The 26,681-nt window shown below is 45.8% G+C and overlaps 1 protein-coding gene across 1 annotated transcript; it reads right to left on the reverse strand.

Annotated features, from left to right (window-relative positions):
• Positions 1-716: 716 nt before the first annotated feature.
• LOC123346651 (butyrophilin subfamily 1 member A1-like) lies at positions 717-25,646 on the reverse strand. Its single transcript, XM_044984128.1, has 11 exons — positions 25,535-25,646; positions 23,569-23,916; positions 21,198-21,479; positions 19,607-19,711; positions 12,256-12,276; positions 10,745-10,765; positions 10,322-10,342; positions 8,424-8,444; positions 7,972-7,992; positions 3,098-3,130; positions 717-1,425 (listed from the first exon to the last, which is right to left on the reverse strand). Exons 1-11 carry the CDS (start codon positions 25,632-25,634, stop codon positions 911-913), a joined length of 1,488 nt encoding a protein of 495 aa, XP_044840063.1. The 5' UTR covers positions 25,635-25,646; the 3' UTR covers positions 717-910.
• Positions 25,647-26,681: the final 1,035 nt, after the last annotated feature.

Below are 26,681 nucleotides of genomic sequence, written 5' to 3' on the forward strand. Positions count from 1 at the left end.
TAGGGTCAAACACTCAAACATAATAAAAAATCATAGGGTCAAACACTCATGGAAGTCCCAGCAGCTGCTAAGGTGAATGATGTCTGTCTCCTGGCCCGTTTGTGTCTCCTCCAGGTAGGAGCAGGAGAGGGGAGGCCCCCTCCCCTCCCCTCCCCTCCCCCTCCTGAGTGCTTCAGCAGTAGTTAGCATTCCTCTTATGCTAATGATGCAGCCCTTAGGCTACTGCAGCAGCAGCAAAGGAGAGAGAGACGCGCTGTGCGCTCTCTTTACATTCAGGCAGGGAATCTCCGGGGAGGGGGAAAAATCTAGCTCCAAGTATTGGTGGAGCAGAGCCCCTGACTATGAATATTCCTGGGGCTTTAGCTCCAAGAGCCCATATAAGTTGGCACCCATGGCCAGGGATTAATATAGGGAATTAATAAGCGACAGTCTTACTTTCAGTAACGTTTTTTCCATCAATCTGCACCCATCTCCCCCTCCCCCCTTGGGTGTGTGTGACCAAGTGACTGTGGCCCCTCTGCTGCTCCCTTCTTTCCCTGATCTTATCCCTTCCCCTCTTGCTGATCCAGGGCTGGGAGACCCCAGTGAGATCTAAGGACACAGATCTGTACAAACCGCTCCCTGCTGCTGCTGCTTCTCCCCAACCCCCCAAACCCTGATTGATTCATGCTGTGTCCCTGCCACCCCCACCCCTGCCTGTCCCCAGCCCGGCTGTTAGTGCTGCCCCCTGTCCAGCCCCCACCTCTGCCCCTCAGGGCCCCTCTGGGGCTGCAGGGAAGGGGAGGGGCTTCCACAGGTCATAGAAATGAGGAGCCAGAAGCTGGGTAGATGGGAGTCCTCCAAGGTCATAGAGACTGGGGTACATGAGGCTAGAGAGGCTGATTTCCGGTTCCCCCTTCTGCTGCGTGTCTCAGCGACACAGGCTGAGCCGGGATCCCACCCACACCCAGAACCAGGGTCGGATTCTCTCCCCAGGGACGGAGCCCGGCGGGAAAGTGAAGATCGGGGCCTGGTCACCAGCATCGATAAATGTCACCTGCCCCCGGTCACAGTCCAGACAAACCCGGACCCTGCTGGGGGCCCGGCTCAGGGGCAGGAGGGTCACAGGGGAAGTGAGAGCCCGGAACTGACCCCAGCACCACCCCACAGCCCAGATTCCCCCCTCAGGGTTAAGGCTGATCCCTCCCTTCCTCTCCACAGACTCTCTGGCCACCCCCACAGCCCAGAGTCCCCTACCCCCCACCTCCACCTCCCAGCAATGTCTCCCCGAGATGAATCCCTCACAGCCCAGCACACAGCGCTCAGTGTCAAATCTCTCAGGGTTGTAGGGCAGATCCTGCTCTGTGTCTGCCTGTCTCACACTTTTCTGATCCTCAGACAGGATGAGGAGGGGATGAGCCGTGTCTGGATCCAGAGTCACATTCACTGGGGGGAGAGGGAATCAGAGCGTTAGGGGCAGAGCTCAGCCCTGGGGGAGGGTTCGATGGTGTCAGTGACAGAATCTGCCCCAGCTGGGGAGTGTCTCAGGGAATCTCCTTCCTCCAGGATTTACCCATCAGCTCTGAGATCTCAGCACAGTGCTGGGGAGAGTCACTCCCCTGGCAGAGATGTGTCAGTGACAGGAACAGCTGGGCCAGGCCTGAGACTCAGAATCTCTCCCCTCCTTCCCCCACATCTCCCTGGGGAGGGGACTAGAGACTCTGGGAGCCCCCAGCCAATGGTAAAACTCAGTGAACATTGACAGAGCTCCCCTCCCCCTCCCACCTTAAATCTCTCTGTGTCCCAGCTGCCCCTGCTGTGCTGGACTTTGCTATGGGGCCTCCCCACTGCACCCGGCCTGCTCTGAAATGTCACAGCTGGGACAGCAACAGGCCAAATGGTACCAGAATTGAACCTGCCGAGAATGTCACTGCTGAGCAGTAGTCGCAGCACAAAAGTACGTTATCCTGGGAGGCTGAGGGGCTAAACAAGGGAAGCAGGTTCATGGTGGAAGCTATGAGTGTGGGGGGAGCCAGGACAAATGAAGGTTTTGTGGGGCCGTGGGCCATAGCAAGTAAGGGCCCCTCCCCACCCCTTCTGCCTGTAGAACCCCCCCCCCACACACACACACACTCCTGCTGGGGAATTAGGGCTGGGGCATGGGGGTGTACCCTGCTCTGCCCTGCCCACCTGGTGCTCCAGCTGCAGAGCAGGGCAAGACCCCGCAGCCTGACACCATTCCCTGGCTGGAGTGCTGGGCGGATGGGGGAGTGGGGTGAGCACCCGAGCCTTGACCCCACTCTCTGGCAGGAGCAGTGGGCTGGCAGAGCAGGTTGGGGCACAGAGACACCCATTTTATGGAGCCCCTGGGCACAGGCCCCATTGTCCCAGTGGCAAATCTGCCACTAGGGAGGAGGTACAGAATAGGTGGCTAGTGGAAAAAGAGAGAGGGTCATGCTAGGGATGGGGAGGCTGACTTGACGTCCTGTTTACCAGAGATGGGACCATGCTGGGCTCATGGTGGATTGGGCAGGAGAAAAGAGACAAGCTCACAGCACTGATCACAGGAGCTTCCCAGATCTGTAGAATGGAGCCAGGGGAGCCCCTGTCCATGATCAAGGTTCTGTTCCTCTGCTTGAGACAGGAGCAAGGGTCTCACACAGACACAATCCCTGCTCACCCCGTCAGTGTGAGGTAACTGCAGAGCTCCTGGCTTTCTTCACAGGGGAAAAGATGAAGGAAGAAACAAAGGGACACTGGAGATTGGACAGCAGCACAGGAACATAAAACAAACTCCCCCTGGAGAAGTGGCTGTGGAGGTGCATGTCCTACTGGTTCTGTACATTGGGTGGCAGCTGCTGTCACAGATCTCTGCAGGGTGCAGTGCATATGCAAGCCGTGCAGAGGCGGAAAGAGTAGACGCAATATGCTATGGATTCATTATGGTGTGGTAGGAGAGACACAAACCCCACCTCACCTTGTGATGCACCCTGAAATGCAGGGTGCTGGGGAGGTCTGCCCTGAACTATCACCTCCACTCCCATATACAAAGAAAAAGAGGCACATTGCCTCATCAGAATGAATATTTGGACATTGATAAAATATGATCTTTCATTACCTTCTTCTATAGGTGCCACGGATCTTCTCCACCCTAAAACCAGCCACATAATTAGAGAGGAGAACAGATCTGAACAAGTATTGTATGATTCAATATTGTACAAACTAATACACTGAAGGAAAAAGAAAGTTATAAGTTTATCACAACCTCCACTGGACTGCATGTGTGTCTCTCTCCCAGGGTGGATCTTCACTGCAGAGTTAGCTCAGGATCTTATCTGGCGGTTGCCTCAGTCTGTTTATTGTGCAAGCACAAAAACTGTGACTCAAGGTTGGTGGTGCTTTGCACCCAGGTTAGCTGGCAAGACTTTGGGTTTAGGCTGTAGCCCAGGTACCACTTAAATTCAGGTTGGTTACATGCAGTGATGAGCTGCCAAAATCTTAACAACGGGTTCCCTATAAAAAGTTCTGATTTAACAACGGGTTCCCTATAAAAAGTTCTGATTTAAGGGATGTGCGACAGCATGTATTTTTTGTACCAATAGGGTTACCATACGTCCATATTTTCCCAGGAGGTGATTAAGAACCGAAAAGCCTGACATGTCCAGGAAAATACAGATGTATTTTAACCCTACCTAAAGTTCTTTTTTAAAAAGATGGGGCTGAACTAGAAATGAGCTCCGTTTCACATGTGTGGGTGGTGATCAGGGACAGTCTCAATTTTTGGGTCTTTTTCTTATATAGGCTCCTATTACCCCTCACCCCCGTCCCGATTTTTCACACTTGCTGTCTGGTCACTCTAGGGCAGGGGTGTCCAAAGTTTTTTGGGGGAGGGCCAAATATAGAAAAATAAGGAAAGGCCCGGGCCACACACAAGAGGTGTACCAGAGCCCGGGGCGAGCGGACCTGCCGCAGGCATGACTGCGGCGGGTCCCGTCTTCCCGCGGCTCCGGTTGAGCTCCCGCCGGCATGCCTGCGGCAGGTCCACCGGAGCCCGGGACGAGCGGACTTGCCGCAGTCATGCCTGCGGGAGCTCAACCGGAGCCGCGGGAAGACGGGACCCGCCGCAATCATGCCTGCGGCAGGTCCCGTCTTCCCGCGGCTCCGGTTGAGCACCCCCAGGCATGACTGCGGCAGGTTCGCTCGTCCCGGGCTCCGGTGGACCTGCCGCAGGCATGCCGGCGGGAGCTCAACCGGAGCCGCTGCGGGCCAATAAAAACTGACCCGCGGGCCGCAGTTGGCCCGCGGGCCGTAGTTTGGACACCCCTGCTCTAGGGTGTGCACATGTGTGGGTCCCAGCTGCTCCCTGCCCCCCCCCCATTAAAGCAGGTGTGCAGGGTTACTGCCCTGGGAACTGCAGGACACCAGTGGATGTGGGGCTGGCTGCAGATAGGGGCGTGGGGCAGGGCTAGCTGGAGGCAGGGAGTGACACGGGCTGGCTGTGGGCAGGTGATGCAGACGGGCGGGCTGCGGGTGGCTGTGGACAGGGGGTGGCTGCGGGCGGCTGTGGGCAGGGGCTGTGGGCAGAGGCTGGCTGTGGGCAGGGGGGTGGCTGGGGGCAGAGGGGCTGGCTGGGGGTGGCTGGGGGCAGGGGCTGGCAGGGGGCAGGGGGTGGCTGCGGGCAGGGGGCGGCTGTGGACAGGGGCTGGCTGGGGCTGGCTGGGGGCAGGGGCTGGCTGGGGGCAGAGGGTGGCTGGGGGTGGCTGGGGGCAGGGAAGGCGGGGGAGGGGGTGGCTGGGGGCAGGGAAGGTGGGGGAGGGGCGCAGACACTCACACGGGGGGGGGGGCTGGGAGCAGCAGGACGCAGCCTGGGACTCACCAGGCAGCAGCAGGAGCCCCAGGGCCAGAGGTCCAAAGAGCAGGAGCAGCAACAGGGCCAGGAGGCAGCTCACATGGCTCTCGCAGCACAGCGCAGCGCCCCCCGGCGGCCGGGAGGAGGAATTACAGGCTTCCCAGGCAGAGCCCATCAAAGCTTCCCTCGCAGGGAAGCTAGTTAACAAGCGGTTCTAAAACCGCTTCTAAATTTAACAACGGGTTCGCACGAACCGGTGCGAACCGGCTCCAGCTCACCCCTGGTTACATGCCCACTTTGCAGTGTGGAGGGAAGATAATCATCTCAGGTGCTGATAGTCCTCCAGTGCCTTCCCACAATTCCTCCTGGGCCATATTTTTTTTGGCCATTACCTACTCTAGTACTGTGTTGCTTATCAATTTTTCAGATAAGCTTTTAGTGTGAAATTCATCCAGTTTAGTCTTTCCCCACATTTTATAAAGTTACATTAACAAACAAATCCCCAAAGAACGATGATGATGATGATAAAAAAGCAAACAAACTAACTACAAATGTTTCCTATTGAACAATTTTAAAATTTAAATTTCAAAGCAAACAACCCCACCACAATTAAACAAACAGCCACATGAGACTCCAAACTGGTACGAAAAGTTTCTTTTCAGAGGAAGGACAATGACACTTACTTATCTCGTTATCTCGTTTCTCTGAAAATGAAAGAGAAAGAAATAGTATTTTTTTAGGCTTTTCCCTTTTCTCATGTTTTATTTCTCTTTATCATCAATACAACAGAAAAGGCTGAGAGAAATCAACATCTTCAGGACATCAGATAAGAGGATCCAGTGGTACCTTGTGGTCTTAAACTCTGTGACTCTATTGCATATCAGTTTTTCAAATTAGCTTTTGGTGTGAAATCTCTCCACTTTAGTGGTTCCCCACATTTTACACAATTGTTCTGACCCTTCCACAAAAGAATAATAAAAGAAAGAAAGTAAACAAAAAAAGAGGTTTCATATTACTTACTTATTTCTTTATCTCGTTTCTCTAAAAAATGTAAGAGAAATAAATATATATTTATATCATTCCTACAGGGCCTGCTCCACTTGGAAGAAATGATCTTCAAAGGGACAGGTTGTCACAGGAGGGGCAGCGACCAGGAGGGAGGCTGCTGGAACTCAGGGAAGCTGATTCTTGCAACAGAGCCACTCGGAGGAAGACAACTTACCTAGGCTATTCCGTGGGGCTGGGGAGGAGAAGCTACGACCTTTGTTGGAAAAATTCCAAGCCCTAGTGGGCTGCCCTGTCCCTTCCACAAAGAAGCAGGCGCTAACAGGCGCCAGGTCCTCTCCCCTGCTAATCCCTTGGGGCACCCTGAGCCCCATGGGGGCCCCCAATGCTGGAGCCCGGGATAGCTGCCCCTTTGCTCCCCCCACCCCTGTCAGCTGATTGGGGGGGGCACAAAAAGTCAGCTGTGTGTGGGCCTGGCCGGTGGATGGCTCTTACCAGAGCGGCGCACTGGTCCTCACCAGCCTACTTTCGTCTCTGTCTCCACTGATATGGGGACTAAGGGCCAGACACCGAAGCAACACCCATACTTAGATCGCTTAGCCTGCCCAGAGAGCAAACAGTCCTTTCCCCTCACTGGGTAACAATGCTGAAATAGCAGAAACTGAGGTACACACGGGTTTCATAAAAATAGTGCAGAAAATTCCCCACTTCATCACCCCTTCCTGAACCAGCCAGACCTCTATAGAGTCTTTTGAAAGACTCTGAGACTGAGGGCTCATCTGGGCTGAAAACGTACACCCCCCAGCCATGTAGCTATGTGGATCCAATCCTCTATTTGGAAGGACTTTTAAGGGGAATGGGTCTCTGGAAACATCCAAACAAGCCCCAAAATGGTCCAGCCTATTACACACACATCAACCCTCCCCAGCCCTACACACACAGAGAAGTAAAAATAAATCAGAGAAAACAACAAATTGATACACAGTTGTGTAACTGGTCAACAATTGTAATTGTGGGAAAAGGGAAATTGAAACTTACCAACTTCTTCACTAAGTTTCCCTTAAAAATACAGAAATAAATATAAATTATTTTCCTCTCCCTGCTTCATGAAACAGTGTTAAACTACTACATCCTATAGGTACAAAATTCATTAGGAGCATGGAGGGACAAGACCAATTTATTTGGAAATTGGGCAGGTATTTTTTATGGACGAAGTGAACCCGGAGCATGGCCAGCTGTGTCTGAGTTATGTGACAGCTGATATCAAGGCCGCCCAGAGAGTGGGGCAAGTGGGGCAATTTGCCCCAAGCCCCGGGCCCTGCAGGGGCCCCGCGAGCCTGCCCCAGTGGCGGTCCAGGTCTTCGGCCGGCATTTTGGCGGTGGGATCCCTTCAGTGCTGGCAAAGATGTGGAGCGACTGAAGGGGCCCCTGCCGCCAAAATGCCGCCAAACACCCAGACCGCCGCCGGGTGAGTACAAGCGCCACAGCTCCCCCGCTTTGCCTCAGGCCCCCTGAATCCTCTGGGCAGCCCTGGCTGATACGATTTTTTTTCCTATCTGAAGAAGAAATGTGTTTATTTACTGATTTATCACTGGGGCACTTCTATTGGGCCTATCACTGTAACACTGAGGTGCAATACATTTTGTTAGCAAAAAAGAGATGGAGTACAAATCTGAGAAGCTAGACTTTACAGAACCTTGTCTCAAGTGGAGCCAGAGACAGAGCGATAACAGCCTGAGAACTGGGAAGAGAGGGGGATGAAGGACCAAGCAGAACACAGACGTATCTGCTCTGATCCAATTCTCTGGTTCAGTTCTATTGTCTGAGACTCTCCTTCCTTCTGTCTCTCCCTACTCTATTACAGTGTTACTTATCAATTTTTCAGATAAGCTTTTAGTGTGAAATTCATCCAGTTTAGTCTTTCCCCACATTTTATAAAGTTACATTAACAAACAAACCCCCAAAGAATGATGATGATGATAAAAAAGCAAACAAACTAACTACAAATGTTTCCTATTGAACAATTTTAAAATTTAAATTTCAAAGCAAACAACCCCACCACAATTAAACAAACGGCCACATGAGACTCCAAACCGGTACAAAAAGTTTCTTTTCAGAGGAAGGACAATGACACTTACTTATCTCGTTATCTCGTTTCTCTGAAAATGAAAGAGAAAGAAATAGTATTTTTAAGGCATTTCCCTTTTCTCATGTTTTATTTCTCTTTATCATCAATACAACAGAAAAGGCTGAGAGAAATCAACATCTTCAGGACATCAGATAAGAGGATCCAGTGGTACCTTGTGGTCTTAAACTCCATGACTCTATTGCACATCAGTTTTTCAAATTAGCTTTTGGTGTGAAATCTCTCCACTTTAGTGGTTCCCCACATTTTACACAATTGCACAGACCCTTCCACAAAAGAATAATAATAGAAAGCAAGTAAACAAAAAAAGAGGTTTCATATTACAACAATTTGTAGAAGTTACATTTTACACTGAACTCCACAACACTTAAACAAACTGCCACCTGAAGATCCAATTACACACACAAAAAAAATCCTTGTCAGAGGAAGGATAATGACACTTACCAATTTCTATATCTCGTTTGCCTAAAAATTAAACAGATACAAAATGTTTGTTAGGTGTTTTGCTTTTCTTAAGTTTTATTTCTCTTTATCATCACTATGACAGTTAAGACAGGTTACTTCTATTCAATCTCTTCTTCGGGAAATCAGACAAGACCAGTGGTGCCCAAGCTTTTCCAATCACACACCCCTTGCAGTAATGGAATCTGTCTGCTCCCCCTTCCATTACTGCCCAGTTGGCTCAGCAGAGGAGCTTGGGCTGAAGCAGAGCTGGGTGCAGAACTGGGGATGGGGGAGGAGCTGGGGCTACAGGCAGAGCTGGCCTGGGGGAGGAGAGGGAATTTGGTAGGAACTGGCCTGGAGCCGGAGCAGAGGGAGGACTGGAACTGTGGCAGGAGCTGGAGCTTGGCAGGGGGCAGAGCGCAGCTGCAGATGGGATTGGATTTGGGCTGGGGGCTGGGTGGGGCTCCCTCCCCTCTCCACAAGGGGGCTGGCAGGGACCCTGCCTTTTGGAGGGATAGCTCAGTGGTTTGAGCATTGGCCTGCTAAACCCAGGGTTGTGAGTTCAATCCTTGAGGAGGCTACTTAGGAATCTGGGGCAAAAATTGGTCCTGCTAGTGAAGGCAGGGGGCTGGACTCGATGACCTTTCGAGGTCCCTTCCAGTTCCAGGAGATTGGTATATCTCCAATTATTACCTATTACCTGCTCAGGGCCGGATTAAGAAAGGGGCTTTAGGGGCTGCAGCCCAGGGCCCCAGGGAAAGGGAGGCCCCGCAAAATGATCTCCAGACTGCCAAAAGTGCAGATCTTTTTGAGGGGCTGCCTTAGCCCGGGGCCATGGGCTGCAGCCACTAAAGCCTCTGCATTAACAGCCTAGCCTGGCATTGGTGGGGAGGCGGCTCTGTGTGCTGGCATGCCATTCCCACCCCCACCCCGCTGGGCTGGAGCTGCGAGTGCTGGGAAACTCAGTCCGGACGCTTCCTTCACTTGCAGTGCCGCCCCCGCAGTTCCCATTGGCCAGGAATCACAGCCAATGGGAGCTATGGGGGGCGGTGGCTGCATGCGAGTACAGGACAGTGTGCGGAGACACCTGCCACCCCGCCCCGGGGCCTGTGCCACCAAAGGGGAGCTGTCCCAGATAAGCGCCCCGCACCACAGCCCCCTGTCCTGCCCTGCACCAGAGCCCTGAGCCCCCTCCCACACCCTAACTCCCTCCCAGACCCCACACCCACAGCATCCTGCTCTGAGCCCTCTCCCACCCTCCAATCCCCTTGGCACCAGCCTGGAGCCCCCTCCTGCATCCGAAAGCCCTAATCCCCAGGCCCATCCAAGAGCCCGCACCCCCAGCTGGAGCCCTCACCCTCTTCCACACCCACCTGCTGCCCCAATCCACAGCCCCCTCCTGCACTCTGAATCCCACATTTTTGGCCCTACCCCGGAGCCTAGGAGCCCCCACAAACTCTAATAGTCCTGGGCCCCCAGAAGAGTTAATCCGGCCCTGCACCTGCTTGAACAGTCCTCCACACGCCCCTAGGGGCCTGCCCCACAGTCTGCAGACCTCTGGACAACACGATCCAGTCATCCCTTCTGGTCTTAAACACCATGACTCTGTAACTGCATGGCTTAGCAATTTTTCAAATTAACTTTTGGTGTGAAATTCATCCAGTTTAGTCTTTCCGCACATTTTATAAAGCTATATTAAAGTTGACCCCACACACACACACGTTATCAAAAGACTGATAATAATAACAAAAAGTAAGCAAACAAAAAATATTTCCTACTGCAGCAATTTTAAGTTATATTTTAAATCAAACATCCCCACCACTGCTCCACAAACTCCCACATTAGAATCCAAACTAGTACAAAAAGTTCCTTGTCATAGGAAGAATAATGCCACTTACTTATTTCTTTATCTCGTTTGTCTAAAAATTAAAGAGAAATAGATATTTTTTTTAGGTGTTTCCCTTTCCTTATATTTTATTTCTGTTTATCATCAATATGACAGTGAAGGCTGAGAGAAATCAACCTCCTTTTCAGGACATCAGACAAGAGGATCCAGGGCTCTCTTCTGGTCTGGAACTCTGTGACTCTATTGCTTATCAGTTTTTTCAAATTTAGCGCTTCCCCACATTTTATGCAATTACATTAAACCCACAAGAAAAAATAATAATAAAAAGCAAGTAAACAAACAAGGGGTTTCGTTTTGCAACAAAATTGTGAAAGTTAAATTTAATATTAAACAACTCCAAACCATTTAAACAAACTCCCATATGAAGATCTACTTAAAAAAAAATCCTTGTCAGAGGAAGGATAATGACACTTACCAATTTCTATATCTCGTTTGCCTAAAAATTAAACAGAAATACACATATTGTTTGTTAGGTGTTTCCCTTGTCTTATGCTTCATTTCCCTTTATCATCAATACAATTACAGCTGAGAGATTATTATTTCTATTCAAACTCCTCTTAAGGAGGTCAGACTAGTTGATCCAGTCATCCCTTCTGGTCTTAAACTCTGTGAAACTCTGTGACTCTATGACTATTGCTATCAATTTTTCACATTAGCTTTTGCTGTGAAATGCATCCATTGTAATCTTTCCCCGTGTTTTATAAAGGTACATTACAAAACAAACCCCTATAAACTCTAACAAGAATTATAGTAATAATAAAAAAGAAGCAAACAAACTTAAAAAGTTTCATATTGCAACAATTTTGAAAGGTACATTTGAAAACAAACAACCCCACCACAATTAAACAAACAGCCACATGAGACTCCAAACTGGTACAAAAGTTTTTTTTCAGAGGAAGGACAATGACACTTACTTATCTCGTTATCTCGTTTCTCTAAAAAATTTAAGAGAAATAAATATATATTTTTGTTAGGCATTTACATTTTCTTGTTTTATTTCACTTTATCATCAATATGACAGTAAAGGGTGAGAGAAATCAACCTCCTCTTCCGGACATGAGACAAGAGGATCAGTGGGCCCTTCTGGTCTTAAACTCTGCAACTCTATTGCTTATCAGTTTTTCAAATTAAATTTTGGTCTGTAATCTATCCAATTTAGTGCTTGCCCACATTTTATCATGTTACTGAACATAAGAACATAAGAATGGACCTTTTCCTTATCCACTTTCTCCACATCACTCATGATTTTATATACCTCTATCATATCCCCCCTTAGTCTCCTCTTTTCCAAGCGGAAGAGTTCTAGCCTCTTTAATCTTTCCTCTTATGGGACCCTCTCCAAACCCCTAATCATTTTAGTTGCCCTTCTCTGAACCTTTTCTAGTGCCAGTATATATTTTTTGAGATGAGGAGACCACATCTGTACGCAGTATTCAAGATGTGGGCGTACCACGGATTTATATAAGGGCAATAATATATTCTCCGTCTTATTCCTAACATCCTGTTTGCTTTTTTGGCCGCCTTTGCACACTGTGTGGACATATTCAGAGAACTAGCCATGATGACTCCAAGATCTTTTTCCTGACTCGTAGCTAAATTAGCCCCCATCATATTGTATGTATAGTTGGGGTTATTTTTCCAAATGTGCATTACTTTACATTTATCCACATTAAATTTCATTTGCCATTTTTTGCCCAATCACTTAGTTTTGTGAGATCTTTTTGAAGTTCTTCACAGTCTGCTTTGGTCTTAACTACTGTAACCTCCCCCAACCAAAAAGAAACAATAATTAAAAAAGCAAACATGCAAACAAACAAAATCAGGCTAAATGTTGCAATAGAAGTGTAAAAGTTAAATTGAAAAGTGAACAATTCCACAACAATTAAACAAACTCCCACATGTCAGAAGAAGGATAATGACACTTACCAACTTCTATATCTCGTTTGCCTAAAAATTAAACAGAAAGACCCATATTGTATGTTAGGAGTTTCCCTTTTCTTTTGTTTTATTTCTCATTATAATCAATATGATAATTAAGGGTTAGAAACTATTTCTATTCATTTTCCTCTTAAGAAGATCAGACGAGATGATCTGGTCATCCCTTCTGGTCTTAAACTCTGTGATTCTATTACACTCATAGAATCATTAGACTGGAAGTCTAATCCTCTGCACTTGTGGCAGGACTAAGTATTATCTATTCTAGACTACCCTGACAGGTGTTTGTCTAACCTGCTCTTAAAAAACTCCAGTGAAGGAGATTCTACATCCTCCTTTATTCCATTTATTCCCTACTCTGCCTGTTAGGAAGTTTTTCCTAATGTCCAGCCTAAACCTCCCTCACTCCAATGCAAGCCCCTTGCTTCTTGTCCTATCCTAAGAGGTTAATGAGAACAATTTACCTCCCACCTTCTTGTAACAATTTTTCATATACTTGAAAACTGGTATCATGGCCCACCTCAGTCCTCTCTTCTCCAGACTAAACAAACCCACCTCCCTGCCCCCTGATTAAAAGAGGGCCAGAACTGAAAGACTTGCCCACTGGGAGGGGGCACTAAGTGTGTTAACCACTAGGCAACCTACCCCCCACCCCCTGCCGATGACTCTATTACACTCCTACAGGGGAATCCAATTGTGTACAAACATTTATTCTGAGGGATGAAAATGACACTTGTCAATTTCTAGATCTCGTTTCACTAAAACATAAACAGAAATAGATATCAAAATTGTTAGGAGCTTTCCTTCCCTTATATGTTATTTCTCTTTATCATCAATACAAAGTTAAGGCTGGGTGATTGTTTCTATTCAACTTCCTTTTTTCTATTGCTTCCCCACAAACACCCGCCCCCAATAACATTTTGGTGTGAAGTTTATCTAGTTTAGACTTAATCTAGTTTTATAAACTTTGGGGTAACACACCCTGTCCTGGGGCACAGCCCCTTCCCATTCAGGAAGAGACAAAAACTCCTCTGGGCTCAAGTGACCTCATTCCTACAGGGACCTGCTCCACTTGGAAGAAATGATCTTCAAAGGGAGAGGTTGTCACTGGAGGGGGCAGCGACCAGGAGGGAGGCTGCTGGAACTCAGGGGAGCTGATTCTTGCAACAGAGCCACTCTGAGGAAGACAACTTACCTAGGCTATTCCGTGGAGCCGGGGAGGGGAAGCTACGACCTTTGTTGGAAAAATTCCAAGCCCTACATGGGCGGCAGGTTTGTAGAAATTTTGGTGGTGCCCAGAACCTGTCCCCTCCAACTCCGCCCCCCCAAACTCCGGCCCCCACCTGCCCAAGGCTCTGGGATGGAGTTTGGGGATGTGAGGGGTGCAGGGGTAGGTCTGGGTTTGGGGTGGGGCTGGGGATGAGAGGTTTGGGGTGTGGGAGGGGGCTCAGGGCTATGGCAGAGGGGTGGGGAGTGGGGTGAGGGGTTCATGATGCAGGAGGCGGATCAGGGTTGGGGCAGATGGTTAGGGTGTGGGGGGATGGGGGCTCTGGGGCTGGGAATGAGGGGTTTGGGGTGTGGGAGGGGCTCAGGGCAAGAGTAGGAGTGTGGGGGGTGAGGGCTCTGGCTGGGGCTGGGGATGAGGGGTTTGGGGTGTTCGAGAGGCTCGGGGTGTGGGGAGGATGAGGGCTCTGGCTGGGACTGGGGATAAGGTGTTTGGGGTGCTGGAGGGGCTCAGGGCTAGGGTAGAGGGTTGAGGGTGCGGGAGGAAGCTTTGACTGGGGGTGTGAGCTCTGGGGTGGGGCAGGGCTGGGGATGAGTTTGGGGTGCAAGCAGGCTGCTCCAGGACAGGGGCCAGTGTAGCCCTGAGGATTAATCTGTTGGTCTGTATAAAATGTCTTTTTGATAAAAGTGTGTAGGCTGCATAGATTAATAGAATTTGCAATAAGCTGTAATGAAGATACCTAGAAGCTTCTAGACCAGACATCCTGGCCTATTTCCTCTGTGATGCTGAAAGCAACCTTTAAGACCCTTACTCAGAAAAGTGATAATAGGAAACAAACCTACGCAAATTGTCTAGGGACTTTTCGAATGTCTGCTAACCTTTCACCTAGTTAGGGTAAAAAGGAGGGTATTTTTGACCACAAATGTAACACATACACCCGCAGATGCGTCATTTAATACGTACACAAAGGTCAGCCTATGAAAATAGGTACCCTCACCTTTCCATGGGGGAAAGACAAATTTGGGCATAGGAGGAAGGATTTCTCCCTATAAAAAGGGTGGTAATCCTCCATTAGGGTAGGCGATACATCTCTCTGTTTCCTTGTCGTCTCAACCTGCTTCGAAGCCTCTTTCTCCTACGAAAGCTGTCAATACTAAGTCGTAGTATTAATTCTTTTCAAAGTTGTGAGTATGAACAGATTCTTATTTTTGCTAGAGCATTTAGGTTAAAAAGAGAGTTTCACTCATAACCTCTTTATAACTTCCTCTATCAATAGGTGTGAACAACACCCTCTTTGCTGCAGAGTGCATTCAGAACTGTGTAATATCATATCATATCTCTTAAAGAACTGTGATATTTTGTAACTTTGTAATCAAACTGCTTTTAACATTTTACATTTACTTCTTGTTTCATTGATTTTAAATAAAAGGTCTTGTTTGACTAAACTTTGTCTCAGTGTAATTCCTGTTATACCCCAATCTCCTTGTATTAAATTCTGTGAAGCCTGATTCAAGACGAACTTTTATCTTCTGATCACACATATTGGCGAGCCATACCCATATTATTAATACTTATCACTTATTATTAACATTATTAATTAATTAGAAAATTAATTATTAAATACAACTAAATTAAGTGGATAAATTCCACTGTCCCTACAAACCCTCCCCAAATCAGGCAACACCAGAGAGGAGGACTCCCCCCAGTCCTTTCCCTGGTGGCTGCAGCAAGCTCTGGGGGAGGAGCCCCCTCTAACCCCCCAGCAGCACACTCACCCCCACCACTGTCACTGCATGTGCTCCTAGGGGCCCCTCTCAGGTCCAGGAATCTCCTCACCTCCCCCGTGGTGGGTGCCAGGAGGTGCTGTGTGTGCTTACTCCCCTGCTGTTGCCCCTGACTGTAACCTCACTGGGGGTGGGGGATGGGGCTGTCTCCTTGCCCAGCATGGGGCAGAAGTGGTGACTGCGGGCGGGAGGGGATGAGGGGGCTGTGCTGGTGGAGGGTCCCGATGGAAAAGGGAAGGGTCTGAGGTGGAAAAGGAGGCTCAGGCAGTTGATGTGGGGGGCACTAGGACCCTGCGGCACCAGTTGTTGCAGGATGGCAACATGGAGCTGCACGGAAGAGGCAGGGATGGTCTGCTCCGGGGCCCGGGGACATGCACGGGGCCAGCAAGGAGGGGCCGGGGGACACTTGGGGAGGCGCAGGGGGGTGGCAGGTGAGGTCAGAGGGGGAACCCAGCCCCAAAGATTGGTAGAGCTGGGCCCCGGGCTCTGAATATTGCTGGTGCCCAGGCACCACGTGGGTATATAACTTGCCACCCATGCTAGAGGGCTGCCCTGTCCCTTTCACAAAGAAGCAGGCACCAACAGGCGCCAGGTCCCCTCCCCTCCTGGGGTGCCCTGAGCCCCACGGGGGCCCCCAAAGCTGGAGCCCAGGGCACATGCCCCTTTGCTACCCCCTCCATCAGCTGACAGAGGGGAAAAAGTCAGCTGTGTGCAGTCCGGTCCAATAGCTGGCTCTTACCAGAACACCGCACTGGCGTGCATCGGCCCACTTTCACCTCTGTCTCCACTGATATGGGGACTAAGGCCCAGACAGCTAAGCAACACCCATACTTATGTCACCTCGCCTGCCCAGACAGCAAACAGTCCTTTTTCCCTCACTGGGTAACAATGCCGCATATACCAGAAACTGAGGTACACACGGGTTTCATAAAAATAGTGCAGAAAATTCCCACTTCATCACCCCTTCCTGAACCAGCCAGACCTCTATAAAGTCTTTTGAAAGACTCTGAGGCTGAGGGCTCATCTGCGCTGAAAACTTACACCCCCCAGCCATGTAGCTACATTGACCCAACCCTCATTTTGGAAAGACTTTTAAGGGGGATGGGTCTCTGGAAACATCCAAGGCCCTAAAATGGTCCAACCTGTTGGTGGCATCAGGCATCTGTATTAGGCCTGAATGAACCAAAGTTATTTTATGTTAACCTAAAGGGCCCCATGTTAAACTGTAATCGACCTCACAAGCCAGTAACCGAGAATGGAATGTGTAGCAGCTAGTTATCAGTGCAACACTGATACCAGGAGGCGTTAATTAGGCCTGCTTGCACCTGGCTGAAGGGAGGGGGGAAAGCAGGATAACAAAGAAGGAGTAAAACAAAATAACCGGTCAAAAAAAAAAGTTACTAACGAGATAATATGTTTGCTGCCAAGTATGATTTAACCTGCTTAGTGTAATTGCTACTTTATAATGTACTTGCTGTATGGGAACCTAAGGGGGGAGGAGGGGGGGGGAGTGGGGGGGGTAATAGAGATGCTTAGCTGAAATCATGTATAAGAAAGGAAACACAGCTTGCATCTGTGTGCTTGATTTGAGACTTGTCTGCCTCCGAGCACCGAGCTTTGAGATCTCAAATAAACTTGTCTGTTTCTCCACCTTGGTGTGTTTATTGGAGCGAAGCACACCGGGCAACGAACCACTGTTGCTGCTGCCTCAGGCCTCTGTGCCGGCAACAAACCTATTACACAAACATCAATCCTCCCTAGCCCGACAAACACAGAGAAGTAAAAATAGATCAGAGAAAACAACAAATAGATACAATTGTTGACCGCAGTCACACAACTGTGTATTTGTGGAAAAAGGGAAACTGAAACTTACCAACTTACCAGTAAGTTTCCCTTAAAAATACAGAAATAAATATAAATTATTTTCCTCTCCCTGCTTCAGGAAACAGAGTTAAAAGACAACATCCTATAGGTGCAAAATTCATTAGGAGCATGGAGGGACAAGCCCAATTTATTTGGAAATTGGGCAGATATTTTTTATAAATGAAGTGAACCCGGAGCATGGACAGCTGTGTCTGAGTTATGTGACACCTGATATGATTTTTTTTCCCTAACTGAAGAATAAATGTGTTTATTTACTGATTTATCACTGGGGCATTTCTATTGGGCCTATCACTGTAACACTGAGGTGCAATACATTTTGTTAGCAAAAAAGAGATGGAGTACAAATCTGAGAAGGTAAGCTTTGCAGAACCTTGTCTCAAGTGGAACCAGAGACAGACAGTGGTAACCGCCTGAGAACTGGGAAGAAAAGGAGATGAAGGACCAAGCAGAACACAGATGTATCTGCTCTGATCTGATTCTCTGGTTCAGTTCTATTGTCTGAGACTCTCCTCCCTTCTGTCTCTTCAAGAAGCCCATAGACAATTGTGTAGCCATGATCTAAAATTCTATTTGTGGGAAAAGGGAAATTGAAACTTACCAACATCTTCAGTAAGTTTCCCTGAAAAGTACACAAATATAAATTATTTTCCTTTCCCTGCTTCATGAAACAGAGTTAAAAGGCTACATCCTATCGGTACAAAATTCATTAGGAGCATGGAGGGAATAGTCCAATTTTTTTTTTGGAAATTGGGCTGGTATTCTTTATGGATGAAGTTCAGCAGGGCATGGACAGCTGTGTCTGAGTTATGTGACAGCTGATATGATTTATTTCCTAACTGAAGAAGAAATGTGTTTATTTACTGATTTATCACTGGGGCATTTCTGTTGGACCTATCACTGTAACATTGAGGTGCACTACACTGTGTTAGCAAAAAAGAGACTGAGTACAAATATGAGAACCTTCTCTCAAGTGGAACCAGAGACAGACAGTGATAACTGCCTGAGAACTAGAGTTAGGCCTGAATAGAGATGTAGCACAAAACCAGTTATGCCAACCTGACCGAAGTCAGGCTAACAGAGGTTTCTGGGTAATCCTGGAGTGAAAAATACTTAGAAGTAGTATGTCTCACAAAGCCCTGGGAAAAAGTGAGATAAGTGAGGGGTTGCATTCCTGGCATAGTACCAGCTGTGCTGTGTTAGGAACAGTGTTTGAAGAACTGATAAGAAACCCCAGCCTCCCAACTCACTCCCTGGTTTAGTCTTCGGTTTGTTTTTAACTCCCCTACATTTCTAACTTTTGGTGCTTGTTAAGATATTATTAACAATTTAATGCTGTAGACATAGAAGATTAGGCATGCATGTATATTAAAGGTGTCTAATTTCTAGTTGTTAGAAAAGGGGGGTGGTTGCTCAAGTGAATGATCTATGACGTAATAAAACTGTCTATATAGGCTGATACTAAGAAGTAAAGTGGGTTGGTTCTCTCTGGAGACAAGCTGCTCTCTACTGATGCGTGCATTTGTCAATAAAGAGCTTTTGATCGGATCTTGCTGGTGTTGCCTGTCTCTCTGCGGTCAGACAACGAACTTCGCTGTCGGGGTTCGAGTCCCTGACACTAGGAAGAAAGGGAAATGAAGGACCAAGCAGAACACAGATGTGTCTGCTCTGATCCAATTATCTGGTTCAGTTCTATTGTCTGAGACTCTCCTCCCTTCTGTCTCTCCAAGAAGCCCATAGACAATTGTGTAATTGTGTATTTGTGGAAAAAGGGAAACTGAAACTTACCAACGTCTTCAGTAAGTTTCCCTGAAAAGTACACAAATAAATACAAATTATTCTCATTGCCTTGCTTCATGAAACAGAGTTAAAAAGCTACATCCTATAGGTACAAAATTCATTAGGAGCATGGAGGGAAAAGTCCGATTTATTGGGAATTTGGACTGGTGTTCTTTATGGATGAAGTTCAGCAGGGCCTGGACAGCTGTGTCTGAGTTATGTGATCATGCGTATGGTTTTTTTTTCTAACTGAGGAACAAATGTGTTTACTTACTGATTTACTACAGGGGCATGTCTATACAGCCTATTAATGTAATGTTGAGGTGCATTACACTTTATTAGCAATGAAAAAAAAGAGAGAGAGAGAGAGATGAGATGAAATATGAGAGGATAGGCTTTGCAGAACCTTCTCTCAGGTGGGACCAAGCAGAACAGAGATGTATCTTCTATGATCCAAATCAGTTCTATTGTCTGAGACTCTTCTCCCTTCTATTCTCTCCTTTGCACCTCTGCCCCCACCCTCTATCAGTAAATTTACATCCATTCTTCTTCTTTATTTAGGACCAGATCAGCAGATCACACGTTCTTTTTGTGTTAAATCCCTAAATTGCCCTTATTTATTTATTAGAAAAAAACCCTTTATTTACAGTATATTTCTCCCTCTGATATTTACCTTTCATTTTAAACAGATAAACAGTGAGGCCAATGAAACCAAACAAAACCACCAGGATCACACTCAGAGCCACCATCCAGGGATTCACTCTCGGGAAAAAGGAATCTGAAAAACAAAACACCCAGGGTTTGCCTTAGTTTGGAAGTGGTGACTAAAAGCAGATTTTTTTTCATACAAATACACAAATAGTGCCCAGCAGGATTTGTGTGAGCTAAGAGTGAAAGAATGGCCATGTCTACACTACACAAAAGACCAGAAACTGTTTTTAAATACGGCTCCAATCAACACAGCTTTACCAGTGATTTATCCTTGAAAACACAGCCCTGATTTGATTCATTGCTAATCAGAGGTCCACAGAGATCAGAGGCAAATTCTCTGCTCATAAAACCCCATTGACTCTAATAGGGTTATACCAGAAAAGAATTTGGCCCTTAGCAGTAAGCAATATTCAGAAACTGCCAGATTAATTAGCATATTTTTGAAAAATCCACAATACCCCCTAATATTGGGAAAAACCATAATCACAATTTGTCCAAACACTTGTGCAACAAATTAACTAATTTCCATTTGCTCTTCTTGTGTTCACAGTGATTCGGTCATCTAAACAGGATGGAATTTTCAAATGTGCCTAATGTCTTTTCCACACATGGCTTGTGCTCTGATTTAGTGAACCTGGGGCAACCCTCTTACGGGGTCATTCTTAAATTGGTTCAAGAGTTGACAACATAGGAGGGTTGCACCAATTTAAATAAATTAATGCACAAAACCTTACATCATAAATCAGCTTCATAGTGCTCTATCTCCATTTAGCTGAAGTCGATAAGGAATTGATTGAAGCTAAATCTATTTAGGGCACTCTGAAACTGATACAAGAAGTGTTCACACAAGCAGGTGTTATCCATTAACTAATCAGTACATCTTCTGTGTGTAGAGAAGAAGTAAAATGAGTCCTTTTGTGGATCCGGATCAAAGTAAATTAAGGAGTGCAAATCCCATTGAATGTCAGTAAAAACAACATCACATGACTTAGGTGACATTTCACAAAAGTAATGAAGTTGGTGAAGTGAACAGATCACTAGAGCCCTGCGTGGATACAAAATTGGTATCCGTATCCAATCTGCAATCCCCCAAAATGAGGCTATCTGTGGCTATAAAGCAGATACCTGTGGGTTTACAGGGCTCTACAGATCACAATCAAGCCAGAGTACAAAATTTACCACATTCAAAAAAATCATTAAGGTGAATTTAAGGTTACAGGAGCCTAATGCATCAGTGGATTGAGTGAAAGTTCCCTCTCAAAAAGGTTGGAAGGTGTGTGTGTGTGCGTGCATGCGCAAGCACATGCACACTAGAATATCAGGAAAGTCAAACTTAAAATTAAATTTACATGAAATTCAAAATGTTGATAGTCTGAATACTCACAATTAAGGGAATCAAATTGCTTAAAATGTAACCCTGTAAAAACACTATCTTCTGTGTTTGTGCATGGATTATGAAATATCCACCACAGATGTTTCAGTTCTTTTCTTCGTATGTTTTGTTTCATTTCTAGTGGTGGTGAGTTCAGTGTGGGATTTGGATGGTAACTGACCTGCTATATAAACTGCTGATTCCTTTTCTTGATTGAGAACGGTGTTCCTGATGCAACACGACAAGTTTTGGTTTGAATGTTCCATTACAATGAGAGCAGTTTCTGTTTCAAACAGGCCGTTATCTCTTTGGGATGTTGTTTCAGAGAGTGATGGTAAATGTCGCCTACTGCGATCTTTCCACAGCACTTCAGGCTCTGGGTACCAACCAGCTGACTGACAAATCACCCGAATCCCTCCATCTTGGTGACCCTTCACAGAGATAAGAGGAGCAGAGCCCAGACCTAAGGGGAAATACATAAAGGTGTCAATTCCATATGTTAATAAAGCAGAAGGGACAGTTTGTGGATCCCTTACTCACACTAGAAAGCACTAATTCATGCGGGTAGTCAGTAGAAGGGATAAATGAATACTAGAATGTCTGAAATCCCAATACACGTGGACACACAAAAATTTGAACAAATATTTAAAATAGTTTCACTGAGTCAATGGGAGATATTGTCATCTCAACACAGGAACAACTGAGTGCTGACACCTTTGGAGATATTACAATGTAGATAACTGAATAGGATCTGAACTTTAGAAAATCTGATCATTAGTGCATTGGCTAGATCTAGTTATTTAAAAAAAATCTAATTGGTTCATGGTGAAAGTGTTAAAGCAGCAGGGGGAAAATGCTCAGTCTTGTCTAAGAGTGATAAATGCATAATTTCCCTCCCCACTAGGACACTCTGCACTCCATATCCTAGTAATATGATTATGGTATGATTATGATATAATTATGTTGCATCTTGTACAAGATGTGTCAAGTGTCAATAGAAAAGTTATGATTGGCTGAATGATTATCCTATTTGTATGCATATATCATTTTTGTATCTGGAGTTATGAATATTGACTATGCATCTGTATTTCAAATGTGCTTGCTCTGGGTAACACCCACAACTAGCCTTTCAGGTGCAACAGTGAAGAAGCTAGACAATGCTAATGGCCAATCAGTGAAAACAATGGGCCATGGAAAAGCCTTGTCCTCACTGGGGGACACTGCAGACAGCCTATGGATAATGGCTGCCATGACTCATCAAGCATTCAGGGGCATGTGAGTAGATCACATGATACTGAACTCCATTTTGGTACCTGTATTTTTCCTCAAACTGGGCTGGGAACTTGGCTTGGAACAAAGGGGTTCCCGCCATATAAAAGAAACTGTAAAAGGGGGAAGTGACATCACCAATTGGCCTCACTTGCTCCACAACTCAACACCTGGATATAGCTCTGGAAGAGCACAGACTTTGAACTGGGGAAGTGATGGTCCCAGGTGGGAAAGATGGAAACTCTGCCTGTGTATGAAACATCTATAAAGTGCTTGTACTATCTAACAGGGTGAGGCACTTTTTGATTCAAATCCTGTGTGGTATATTAGGCTTAGATTGGGTTTTTGTTTATTTGCTTAATAATCAACTTTGATCTCTTTGCTATCACTTATCATCTATCTTTCTGTAATTAATAAATCTATTTTATATATTTTTTACCTAAAATAGTATGGTTTGAATGAAATCTCAGCTCATTTAACAAAAGTTTTTATGTATATTCCTCTCCACATCGAGGGAGGGGCGAAGTGGGTAATTGTAATAATCTTTACTGGTCAGGCTTTTGATCAGGGCAGGATGGTACAGATTCAGGGTCTTGGGTTGGGGAGCTGGGGGGTGTTTTGGCTGAAGCTTCGCTATTGTTGGTTCATGAGTGCCTGGCCAGATGCATTCATGCACAAAGATGGGTGTGGTCCCTGCCTGTGGATGTTGATGTGAGTGCAAATGTGGAGGGTTTTGCAGCTTGTCACAACATCACAGTGCAAGAGGGAACCCAGATTGGTGAGACAGAGGGCTCAGCTTTACCCCAGTTCGAAATGGTACCCCAGGGGAACCCATCACACCCACCACCACCATCACCATTATACAGTCTTAGCAAATAAGAATACTGCATTTGATTTTAACTACACCTGTGAGGAACAACCAACAGTGAACCAATAAGACGGTCATAAAAGTCTGTCAGTCCCATCTTAGCCACACATCCTAGAAATGACTGCAGAGCAACTGGAAGGCCGTATGTGTCCAGAAGTCTTTCCCCTCTTGACTAAAGCCCGCTTTGGGGTCAGTCAAGATCAGCTGAGAAAGTGCCTTGGCCATCCTGAAAATGTTTTTAATAACATGTTGGGAAAGTTTCCAGCATATTTTCCTGATATGAAAGTGGCTGTTTGCTGAAAGTTAGATACACTGTGTTGTTGTGAAATATTTCACAAGCAGGGAGTCACGGTTGTAATAGGAAAGAATAAAGCCTGCAGACCGCACACAGCTAAAACTGATAGGAGCTACTGACCTGCTACCTGCAGTTCCAATACAGTTTCTCCATAAAAAGTATCATCTTGAACAAAACAGAGGTATTGTCCTTCATCAGCACGTCTGATATTGAGAATCCTCAGGGGAACAATCCCATCTGTGAGTCCGGCTTTCAAAAGCTCTGTCCTTCCCCAATACTCTGGCCTCTGCCCATCATACTGATCCTTCCCATCACGATACAGGTGCACAAAGGATGCAAACTCCGATCGGAACCATCTCACCTCCATGTTTGCAGCGCTCATCCGGGGGGACAGGTGACAGGGTAACACAGTTTCCTGACCCAGGATGGCAGTGACAGGGTCAGAGGGTCCAATCACTGTGAACGTTGCTGGAAAATGCACCAGGAAAGTAACAAAAAGGAAAATGGCAATTTGATATGAAGGACACAGCCAAGAGGTTCCATTTCAGAAAAACTTTCCAAAAACTTCAGCCAGGGACAGACACTGGCATGGAACATTTCAGCCTGAATGTTTAAGAGAGAGCAGCGCTCATGGGCAGTGGGACTGGGGCTCTGTTATAAGAACACTCAGCCTCAGTGTATGGCACAGGCACACAGCACTGAGATGGGGGTGGAGCTGATAACAGACAAGTTTAGCGCATGACCCAGACAGAGAGCACTGGACACAGTGGGGAGCTAAGAATTGGTAGGCTCAGTGCATGACAGAGGCACACAGCGTTGACCCGGGATGGGAAGCTAAAGACAGGTGTATTCAGTCGATGTCACAGTCACACATCAGAGAAACTGAGGCAGAGAAATGGTAATGGACATTTTTGATGTGTAGCTGAGACAAGCTTACTATTTAACAGCCCATTTTCCTGAGTGTTCTCAAACTGACACATTTACTGACGTTGCCATGAAATTTGATGGGCCTCAGCAGGAATAAGGGTAGGGTTGATGGGCCATATTTGGTGTTCTTTCACCAAGGTGTTCCTGAGACATGGCCACATTGCTAGAGCTAATTTTTGGACAAGTGTGGTTCAATACTTCGCATGCTCAAGAGACCAAATAACCAAACTTAGTGAACATTATTGTCTAAAGACAAAACAATGCACTACATAAAGGAGACATATACATCTTCCTCCCAGGGAGCAGGTCTTATCTTGCAGCAGACTCACTTTACACAAAAGGTGTGCTAGAAAAATACACCCCAAGCCCACTTATACCACTGCTGTTTACAAGTGAAAAAGCACTTTAATCGTCATTTAAGATCCAACCCACCTTTTTGGATACCACATTCCAAACCTGATGAGTGTTGAGGTACATCCCAACCAGTGCTAGGACACAGCTTTCATGGCTTTGGTAGGCTTCCTATTTTCTATTGTGAAGGCTAACTTGAGATTTGTAAAGAGTTGTGGGATATTAGATATTGGTGAACAGAATTGTGGGAAAAGCATCATACATTCAGTTAACTCAAATTCCCAACTCTCTCTCTCATGTATATTATAGGACTACTGTGCACATAATGCCTAATAATACAGTATATACTACAACTAACATGTATGTATTAGCGAACAGGCCCAATTAAAAAAAGTCACATGACATCAATATATTCTGGTTCATCTTATGTTTTTGTGCACATTAATTTCAAACTAGGGTTCTGATCTTTTTTACATCTGAAACACACTAAGTTATTTTATTTTATTTATTATTGTTATTATTAAACTCTTCAATAAGTGTCCAGTCAATGCTTTGGGCATCTTTGACAATCTTTTAAAAATACTTGTGTGAAGAAACAGACCTGGGCACTACCCCAGGAACAAATAAAATAACCCGGCAGCAACACAATCAGGGCAAAAAATGAATAATGATGGCATCGATCTTTCTGTTTGATTAAATTCACTCACTGTGAGTAGTTCCATTGACTTTGAGTGCAGGATGTTGTTAAGACACTTCAGGGGCCTAAATAAATCCTTTAAGGAACAGCAGACACAGGGTGGATTCCTACCTGATTCCATCCTGTGAACATAACAAGTAAAGAAGAAAATAATAAACCCAGGGAGAGGGAAGCAGGCTCTGGAGCTGTGGCAGAATGAGAGAACCTTCATCTTCACTGTAACTTGATCTAGAAAACAGGAAGGAGGAAAAAAATGATGATCGTGAGTATAACCCTGAAAAACATTAAATCATTAAAGTCAAACATTAAAGAGGGCACAGTAAATAAATACATTGTTACATGAATTCTTTCATATTATGAAGTTAGAACTGCCATTCAATTAAAGTTGAAAATGTGATTTCTTTACAAGTCTGATTTTTATCCATCCCTACAAAATCCATGTTAAAAAAAAGAAGTCAGATCAGCGTAAAAGTTGCTAGAAATTCTACCAATGGAGAAAAAAGATTTAAGGAATTAGAAAGCGTGCGTGTCAGAAAGAGAGATTCTCATTTGCATTTTTTCTTACCCATTTATTTTCTTTCGACATATCAGAGGCAAAATGATTCAGTCCCATAAACAAAGTTATACGTAACATGGAACACAGAGGAAGACGCTTCATAAAATTAGATTTTCAAGAGCTTGTAACTTACTGTACAAAACAGAAATATACAGTAAGTTAATTCATAGCAAATCTCCCTTTGAAGGCATTGAGAGCAAGATCAGGTCCAGTTTTCTTGAATAAAACATAGGAGCAAAGAAATAGATTCTTAAATCAAATAACCGGAATAGTCTGGACTTACATTACAATGAAAGGAGAGGGGAAAATAGCTCACGTATCATTCTGAATATATCCTTCAAATGCAAAGTTTGTATTCAGAGTCAGACACATCTATCCTGGGATTATTAGATCATTTTGCAGTTAATAATTCACGCAGGGAATAAATGTCTACTAGGAGATATCAAAGAACAAGGGAGATGGTATTCAAGTGACAGAAGCTCACCTACCTGATACATCCTGGAAATAAGCTTTGGAACAGTTTTGAGCTCTCTCTGGTATTCCAAGGTTTTCTAAAAGCCTCATCCATTCTCCTCTAGTTAGTTTACATTGTCAGTGACTATTTCAGTGATGAATCTGAAAAAATAATTCTTACTAAGATATTACAGAGACAAAGGGTTGAATCCTGGTCTTTACTTCTGTATTTCTGCCAAAATGGTGTTT

This window comes from Mauremys mutica, chromosome 12 (assembly GCF_020497125.1).
Source record: "Mauremys mutica isolate MM-2020 ecotype Southern chromosome 12, ASM2049712v1, whole genome shotgun sequence".
In the NCBI taxonomy this organism is placed as follows: Eukaryota; Metazoa; Chordata; order Testudines; family Geoemydidae; genus Mauremys; species Mauremys mutica.